This window comes from Pongo pygmaeus, chromosome 1, assembly GCF_028885625.2.
Source record: "Pongo pygmaeus isolate AG05252 chromosome 1, NHGRI_mPonPyg2-v2.0_pri, whole genome shotgun sequence".
Classification (NCBI taxonomy): domain Eukaryota; kingdom Metazoa; phylum Chordata; class Mammalia; order Primates; family Hominidae; genus Pongo; species Pongo pygmaeus.
Window position 1 is genome coordinate 81,493,315 of NC_072373.2, and position 9,583 is coordinate 81,502,897.

Consider the following 9,583-nt stretch of genomic DNA (forward strand, 5'->3'; position numbering starts at 1 on the left):
CCAGTGCCCAGCCAAGCATCTGGAATGCATTAGGCGTGCAATAACAATGTATTGGTGGAGTGAGTTCCTGGGGAAGGGAAGCAAGAAAGATTTTCCCAGAATGTAAGCTCTGAGAAAGCAGGGACTTTGTCCTGTTCACTCTGCTGTGTCTTCAGTTTCTGGCATATAATAAACGCTCAGTAAACATTTATTGAATGAATGAATGAATGAAGTCTGTAGGTTAAATAAGGATAACCCCTGAATCATCTCTTTACATATGATTTGGCCCGAAGGGAATTGTCTTCTGAAGTGAGAAAGACAGCATGACACAGTTGTCAACACCCTGAATCTTGCATGAGTTCAGATCTAAACTCTACCCCTCACAGACCAAGAGACCTTCAGAAAGTTAACTAACCTTTTTATGCCTCCATTGTTTTGTCTTTAATTGAGTTCTGTTATGTGATTAAGTGAGCTCATATTTGTAAAGCAAGAAAATAGTTATGGTTATATATTTTAACAACTATTTATTATTCAAAAAATAGAACAGCCATAAAATGAAAAGTCAAGCACTGCCCATATCCTTCCACACATCTTATTATTATTATCCCAGATAAATCCTTAGGGTCTGGGAGACGTTTGGGAGACAAACCATTCCATTCATCTTTTGTGACTTTGTTATTTTTCAGCCCTCATAAAGCAGGATGTCTGTTCTTATTAAGGGATTGCTTTCTCTAAGACCATCTCTGAAGTTTATTTTAGACAAATATCAATGAACATGGATAGGTGACCACACCATTTGCTAGGAGGCAACTTTTTAGTAGTTTCCACTCTGATTCACTAGTTGTATGATTAGAAGTGAGCAGATTTCAACAAGTTGCCTTCATCTGCCCTCTGAAAATTCATGATATTGTTAAATGTCTGCACAGGACTAAACAACAGCCAATACTTTTCACTTAAAACTATCAAGGCAAGGTCAGGTCTTCCTATTTAGAGTCTGATAGAAGAGAATGTATACATCATCAGCTACTTGGATAGTAAAACCCTAAGCATGAAACAAATCAGCAATTTAATTAGCATACGAGAGAGCATGAATCTGGGGTGTTGAGTTACCAGATGAGCATTTAATCAAAAGTTTACTGCAAATTTTGATCACATGAGGAAATGTTTCATGGGTCAGCATTTGGAGCATTAAAAGCTTATTCGCAGTAAAGCATAACATGTATGATAACTAGCGTAATGGCAAATACAGAAATCCTAATAAGGTAGTGAGATTATTGTCCAATTCAAAAGGTATTGATTTTTACTTGAATAAAGTTTCTTTATACCAAAATTCTAATTTTTGCTAATGGGACAAAAAAGGGGACAAGTTGTGTCATTTTATTCCTTTAGTAGGAAACCAAAATAAAACACAAAGAGGTGAAAAAAATTGAGTGAAGCAAATTTTTGAGTAGTGGACCCTCAAAATGGGAACCCAGTGAAGACTGGATTATTTTCTCCCTTATTCTATAAACAGAATTCTATTATAGAGACAAGTTGAAATACATCTCGAATTGTTGCCGTTGTCACAGCTGTAACTTGTGACTCATGTGTAAAGAACCATTACAAGCTGGACTCTAAGACTGATCGATATAGCTTTCACCTCTGATAAACACTAGCCAGAATCTCTTCCAGTATGGTTACCATCAAAGAGAGGTACAAGTAGGACAGAAATCAAACACCAATTATGCACTACTTTTCCATGCATATAGTGAATAGACTAGGGAACTATTCTTAATAATAAATAATTTATTAATTAGAACATATAAGTGAATACAGAAGATATTTAAAAGTAAAAATACAAAGGAATAATTTTATTCATGCAGTGCTTTCATAAAAGGTGAGTATAAACTCAGTCCATGAGCATGTAAAGTGAAATGAGCTGGCTGGCTGGAGAGGGACAGGGTGTCAGAGGCTACTACCCAGTCAGGGTCACAGCTGTATTGGTCGATTGCTGGGTTCCTGTTGGCTTGGTCTGGATCATGTTATTTCTGGTGTTGGATTTCTTGTCCATGCTCCTGACCACGTCTTTCACCCACCTGGCTTGTGGATCAGCACAGACTTTTAGGCCACGTTTGGTAATAAAACTGTAATGCAAGGAAAAGACAGACGAAGTTAGCCACATTCTCAAAGCCTCAGGGTCAGGAGTTAAGATCAGAGCAGACATGAAGAGATCTTGTGCAGAATTGCTGCAAGGAATAGTCTTTCAGAGCCATGAGATCATAAATGAGCACCCCTCTTCTGCCATTTATTTTAACATAAAGGAGAAATATCTGCAAGTAGTATCCAGCCCCTTTGTTCACCATAATTCACAGGCTCCTTTTCTCATCCATGTCACCAAATGTTGTAACAAAAAGACATTTGAGAACATCTAGTTCCATTGTTACATACCCTCTTCCTTTTCAAATTTAAAAATATTCATCTTATTTTCTAAATAAAAAGTGATTTTTACATTTTCATTTTTTAGAGTAAAGCTTGCAATTATATGTTGGGAAGAGTAATTACTTCTAAAAATGAGATTCTGGTAGAAGAAAGGGACCATGTAGGTTGTGCATTGACTCGTTTTCTTGAAATATGGCAACTGATAAAGCATGAGACTCTGCCTAACTCAACCCTAAGATCCCCCAACTCCAGTGAGGCTTGCAGGGAAACCTGACATGGGCCAGCCATCTCTAAACCCAGACCTCAGAGCTGTGCACAGTATTCAACAGACTCTTCCACTAAGTAAATAGAGGAGGACTTCTATTCTTTCCTTGGCAGCCTAATTTTTGCAATAATCGCTATTCGTTTGGGCTGCAGAAAGACATGATTGATAAGGAAAAATAAAGAGGTTATCGGTTAAGTTGAGGTGTTCCTCCATGTTGACCTACTGTTCCTGAGGAGGGCAGCATTTCTATAGACTGTATTTCTATACCTCTAGATATCCACCCAGCCCAACTTCTGAGGAGGCAAACTCACATTACTGCTCTCAAGGAGCCTTCTGTGATGGTGTAGGTCTTGATTCTGCTAACTGGCAGTCGCTGCGTAGTGAGGCTTACACAGGTCCTCTTATCTGAGACTTCACTCCCTACACCTGGTGAGGAAAAAAACAGACAATTAAAAATAAAGCAATTATCAAGATCATAGGAACAATCATCTGTTAAATTACTCTGAGAATGTTGTGAGAATATAAGGCCATTTTCTTATTGGGGGAAGAGATGACTGATAGGCATCCTGAATCTCTTGCCCATCATAGATTCTTAGTAAATATTTGACTAATTTAAAAACTCAATCAATAGAATTGTTTCAGGAATTTCATGCTGAGAGAAAATAACAAGATGTTATCCCATCTCTGTGTATATTTTCACTTAGACATTTGGGACGGCTAGTAAATGCTCCAGTGACACTCATTCATTCATTTATACAATGGTGCCTGTTCTGTCCCACATGTTTTATTAAGACAGACGTTATCCCTGTTTTCATAGAGCATATCTTCTCATGAGGGAGCCAGGAAACAGACAGGTAAACAGAAAAGATCATTTCAAATAGTGCAGCATGTTACAGTACCATAAGTGAGATGACAGAGTAATGTGTGAAGAGTACTCTAGGCAAGGCAACATTCAGTGAGGGAAGGAAGCATGTTTTTGACAGACTAAATAAAGGTGTTCTCCTTTGTAAGTGGTAAAATGTCTCTCTCTGTCAGCCGCCCAAGATGCTGAAATGAAAGAAGGCCAAAGGAAGGAAGGTGGCCCCAGTCCCTGCTGTAGTGAGGAAGCAGGAGGCTAAGAAAGTGATGAAACCGCTGTGTGAGAAAAGGCCTAAGAGTTTTCTTAGGCAGGCATTGGACAGGACATCCAGCCCAAAAGGGACCTCCACTGCTTTGTGAAATGGCCCCGCTATATCTGGTTCCAGCTGCGAAGAGCTATCCTCTATAAGCAGCTGAAAGTGCCTTCTGCCATTAACCAGTTCACCCAGGCCTTAGACCCCCAAACAGCTACTCAGCCACTTAAGCTGATCCACAAGTACTGACCAGAGACAAAGCAAGAGAAGAAGCAGAGACTGTTGGCCCAGGCTGAGAAGAAAGCTGCTAGCAAAGGTGTTGTCCCCACTAGGAAATCACCTGTTCTTTGAGCAGGGTTTAACACCATCACCAACTTGCTGGAAAACAAGAAGGCTCAGCTGGTATTGCACATGGTGTGGACCCCATCAAGCTGGTTAACTTTCTGTCTGTCCTGTGTCCTAAAATGGGGGGTCCCTTAATGCATTATCAAGGGGAAGGAAGGCAAGACTGGGACATCCAGTCCAAAGGAAGAACCACTGTGGTCTTCACACAGATTAACCAGGAAGACAAAGGAGCTTTGGCTAAGCTGGTGGAAGCTATCAGGACCAATTACAGTGATGGATATGATGAGATCTGAAATGTCCTGAGTCCAAAATCTGTGGCTCACATTGCCAAGCTGGAAATAGCAGAGGCAGAGGAACTTGTCACTAAACTGGGTTAAATGTACACTGTTGAGTTTTCTGTACATAAAAATAATAAAAACTCTCCTTCAAAAAATTAATAAATGGTAAAAGGTAATATCTACATAAAAGGAAGTCAGCCCTAAAATATTCATGCCCAATAGTAATGGCCCAAATGAATTAAACTATTGAGTTTAGAGAATCATCTTACATTGCAAAAGGAAAAATAACTTGGGAGAATTAATACTGTTAAGGGTTGGGTAAAATCTAATCCAAGTTTCTAAGTGCCGATTTTCTCCTTAGCTGTAGACACTGGTCTTTGCTTCTCAGTGAAATAGGCAGCTAAAAAGCATCTAAAGTAACCACTGACAATGGCCAACATTGGTCTATAGTGTTGCTAATATCAGAAGGCATTTTTTAAAGCATGGGACTAAACAAAGACTGTTCACTGTGTGCTTTTCTTCATCATTTCTTCACTCTCAATGCCAGTCTGCACATTGCTACCCTCTACGTTTGCCAATTCATTTTTAATGGTGAATTGTTTCTGTAGCCAATGAAAGAGGAAAAATCTGGGCTTTTTCTCTCTTTCTCTCATATTTAAGAAACAATATTTCTCTCTGTCAAGTATCTGAAATGGACTCCTAAGACTCAGGGAATCCTGTTATACTTGAAACCACAAAACCTTTTCCTTATTGTCAGCAATGTTTTTGTGGCTGTGTTATTTTTTAAAAATAACCTTCACTCAGGTTGCAAAATTGAGTCAAAGCAGAGACTGTTTTGACTCATTTTTGTATGTAAGAAGCTAAGCACCAGTGGGACTTATAGAGTTCCTTCAACTAGAAAACCTGGGAATTTGAGACTAGCGTCTGCAGTTCTTCTCAGCCTCTAACAGAGCTCCTTTCCCCTTATCAGATCTGAGTCTCCCTCAGATGGTATGCCCATTGTTTCAGCAAAATGCCAGCCAGGTAGCAACATGTGGCCTAATGTAGTAATCAAACTTTTTTGTTTCATCAATATTTGTCTGTTTTATACACAATTTCAAGGACTTCCAGACTTAGCCACCTTTATTCATGGAACCCTTTGGGGACCCATTGTTAAGTTATAATATCATAGTCTAAGTAATAAGTCTACCAATTAGAACACAAATAAGTCGACAGATTCACTCCAGTCATAGGAAAAAGTAATCCTTAAGAAATACCTACTGAATGCTCAGGTAAGGGCTCGGTATATCTGAGTCTTACCTGGATGTGTCTTGCAGTTTTATTCAACTGTGTATAAAGTGCTGATCTATTTGGTAGTAGTTATTATTGTATGTTCTCTTAAAAATACAGAAAATTTCTCATAAATAGTAATATCCATGGCATTACTAACAGAGTCCCCCAAGTACTTGCAGGTAATATTGATTTTCTGGACATGAAGGTTTGAACTTCCAGTCATTTGGGGCTTAGTTTTGTATTGAAAACATTGATTTGCTCCAGAACATACATCCTCTGGTGCATCCCCACATTGTAACTAAACTCTCTAAGATTTTGATAATTTATCAAACTATATATTAAATGGGCAAAACCTACAAATGCATTTATAATCATCACCTCTAATCCATAGCTAACATTAATCAAAAAATTACTGCTTATAAGGAAATCTGATGTTATTAAATAAACCATAATATTTATTTAATCTTAATCTCAGGTGATCATGTCTGTTATTCTATTCAGTTTATACATAAATAAGCATAGGCCCTGAGAGGTTAAGAAATTTACCTGAAATTACCCAATTAGGAAAAGTAGGAGCCCAGATACTAATCAAATTCTCCCTGTTTTGGAAGTTTACAAAGCCCCCTACAGTCAAAATCATCATTCCTTTTTTGAACATGGGAAGTTTAAGGCTCCCCTGGGGAAAGCAGTTTACTCCAGTCAGAACCTGAGTCAAACCCAAAATGTGTGCCCACCTGCCTTGCCTCCCTGTTCTTTATCTCACAGATAGCTTCTCCACATACCTTCCACAATGTAAGCAGTGAGACAGCAGATGCCAAGGAGGGCCAGGATGAGAAGTCTCATGGCTGAGATCCTGCTGAGCTGTGCAGGGAGAGTGAGGATCAGGCTCTTTGAGGACCTCTTTTATGCCTCCAATGGTCAGTGCACTTCCTGTGGTGAGAGGGGGCTTTCAAGGTGGGTGTAGGATCATGGAAAGTCTTTGCAATACTGATGCTTTTGTTTTTCTTAAAAAAAAAAAAAAGTCCCTTTTCCCTGTTCATACTAACCTAACACCTTGTGGCCTTTACCCCTTTGTCTGTGGTTAATGTGTCAATTAAACCAAACGCATGCATAAAAGAAAACGTGGTTGTGTTGTCTTCTGCCACCAGCCTGAATTCAGATCTTCCGCTGTAGACATGCCTGAAGGCTGTTCACTGCCATGGCCCAGCATGGAAACTGTAAAGGAAATGAGGTGGGGTGGTCACTGAGTTCTATCCCACCTCATGTGACATCCAGTGTGACATAAGGCTTCCACAACCACAGATCATGAGTCCCTGGTGCCACCCTTTGACTCTCTCAGGAGGGGAAGAGAGGCTGCTGCCACATTGAGCTTCTCGATCCTTTGCTTTCTTTTTTCTCATTTTTCTCCTCCACCTTTATTCAAGTTATCCCCCTTTCTTCACCCCAATCTCCCCAGGTACCCAAGAAACGATTAAATAACTGTTTAAGCATGTCTACATGCATATGTTTGCTTTATTACAACTTAACATACACATTTATAAAAGCTTTTGAAAAGCTGTGCTGTAGCAACTTATTTCAAATTAAAAAAGACATAAAATTGTAATCTTACCATCTGACAGCTTTCATTTTCAATATTTTTCCAGTGAATCTGTATTGGCATACATGTATTCTCATAATTGTGGTAATTTTAAATGCTGTTTTAACACCAATTTAAATATCTTCCCATTTTTTTAGCCTTCAGATTTCTACTTCGAGTAAATATATACACATACACACTAAACCATTTTCTTATAACTTATTATAAAGATCAGAACTATAAGGTCAATTTCATTAATGTACACTGAATTACTTCCCTTTAATAACCAGGAATAGGATTACTGGGTAAAATGATATGATCATCTTTACAGCTCTTATTATACATTGCCATATAGTCTCCCAAAATGTAATTTTAATTTGCAATGCTCCCAGTAGAATTTAGATATACTGATTGCACTGGAACTTTTCTGCCACTGAGTTTGTTGTATAGTGGTTGTTCTTTATTTTATATAGGTATCTATAAAATGTATTTATTAAATATATGTGTAGTTAAAGGTCCATTGCTATTAGGAATATGAAAATAAATTCCTATGTTTTCATAAAAATTATAGGTTAACCTCTAAGAGACTTCCCACTAATCGCATTTGATTTTTCACCCAGACTTCATTCTAACCTTCAAACTGGCTCTTTAATGATCTCTACGTTACTGCACAATCACTCCTTGAACACTGGACACATCTTCTATTCAAACTGCTTCTCCTCATATTAGTCCTTAGCATGGAGCAATGTGTTCTCTTCCATCTAATTTCCAAATACTGATATATAGGGATCATCTTAGACTCATTGCTATCCACCCATGTGTCTTTCTCAACCAAACTAGACTAAGTATACCTTCCAAGTAGTTCTTTGAGATGTGTCCTCCTTTCTTCCCACACTGCTCAAATGTTAGGCCAATTGCAGTGGACTAACTGGTTTCCCAGACCAGGGCCTCCTCTCAGTCTGTTCTTTGCAGCTTTGCCAGGGTAATCACTGTAAAGCCTCAATCTAATCATGCCATTTCCCTACTGAGAACGTCTTTGCTAATTCCAATGACTACAGGATGTATCTCAAATCTTTCATTGTGATATATAAGAATGCTCAAGATCTAGTACTGCCTTTTCTTTCAGACTCACCTTCCACCATTCACTCACACACTCCCAAACCTTAACAAACACAGACATGTGCAGCCAACCCAATGCGCCAGCCTCTTTTATGCTCCTCACATGTTTCCTTTAACTGGAATACCCATGACAGCTCCCTACATAGTTACTCGTAAACTCCTCCTCTCTGTATAAGTTTTCCTGAATTTTTTTGAAATTTAAGTTGTGCCACCCCTTTATGCTCTCTTAGAACTTTGTTCTGTTCTCATGGCTATTCTGCAACTAATCTCATTGTGTCCTCTTACTCAATTACATTCTTGCGTCTCCCACTAGATGGCAGGCTCTCTGAGAGTAGGCGATTCCTTTGCTATCTCTGGATCCCTGGCACTTGCAGAAAGCCTGGTATGTAACAATTGCTCAACAGTCAGTTTTTAAGTAAATGAATTTTTTTAAAACCCCAAAATTACAATGATTGTGCACTAAGTGAAAGATGACCATCTAAAAACATAAAGCCATGCTTCATGACATTGGTCTAAGCAAATAAAGGAAACAAAGGCAAAAACAGACAAATAGAATTATGTCTAACTAAAAAGCTTCTGCACAGCAAAGGAAATAGTCAACAGAGGTAGAAGAGAACTTATGAAATGGGAGAAAATATTTACAAACTATACATCTGGTAAGGAATTAATATGCAAAATATATAAAGAACTCAAGCAACTCATTAGAAAGAAAACAACACAATTTAAAAATGGGCAAAAGACTTGAATAGACATTTCTCAAAATAAAACACACAAATAGCAATCAGGTATATGAAAAAATGTCCAACATCATTAATCATCAGGGAAATGTAAATTTTTTTAGAAAACATAATGTATCACCCTACACCTGTTAGGATGGCTGTGATTGAAAAGACAAACGGTAGCAAGTGTTGTCAAGGATATGGAAAAGAGGGAACTCTTGTACACTGTTGGCAGGAATGTAAATTAGTATGGACAGTATGGAAAACAGTAGACGTTCCTCAAGAAATTACAAATAGAACTACCATATGATCCAGCAATCACACTACTGGGTATATATCCAAAGGAAATGAAATCACTGTATCAAAGAGATATGTGCACTCCCATGTTTATTGCAACATTATTCATAATAGCCAAGATATCAAATCAACCTAAATGTGGTACATATACACAATGTGGTACATATACACAATGGAGTCCTAGTCAGCCTAAAAAAAGGGGG

The 9,583-nt window shown here is 38.3% G+C and overlaps 1 protein-coding gene and 1 pseudogene across 1 annotated transcript; one reads left to right on the forward strand and one right to left on the reverse strand.

Moving 5' to 3' along the window:
• Positions 1-534: 534 nt before the first annotated feature.
• On the reverse strand, positions 535-6,550 carry XCL1 (X-C motif chemokine ligand 1). The gene is made up of 3 exons (XM_054461865.1): positions 6,452-6,550; positions 2,974-3,088; positions 535-2,102 (listed from the first exon to the last, which is right to left on the reverse strand). Exons 1-3 carry the CDS (start codon positions 6,510-6,512, stop codon positions 1,934-1,936), a joined length of 345 nt encoding a protein of 114 aa, XP_054317840.1. The 5' UTR covers positions 6,513-6,550; the 3' UTR covers positions 535-1,933.
• On the forward strand, positions 3,707-4,415 carry LOC129019398 (large ribosomal subunit protein eL8-like; annotated as a pseudogene).
• Positions 6,551-9,583: the final 3,033 nt, after the last annotated feature.

Bases quoted from the DNA above. Each gene is read 5' to 3' on its own strand.
- XCL1 (XM_054461865.1), bottom strand. From the start codon at position 6,512: ATGAGACTTCTCATCCTGGCCCTCCTTGGCATCTGCTGTCTCACTGCT. The intron at 3,089-6,451 runs GTATGTGGAGAA...TTTCCTCACCAG, and splicing joins CACTGCTTACATTGTGGAAG to GTGTAGGGAGTGAAGTCTCA. The intron at 2,103-2,973 runs GTGAGTTTGCCT...CTTGCATTACAG, and splicing joins GGCTCCTTGAGAGCAGTAAT to TTTTATTACCAAACGTGGCC.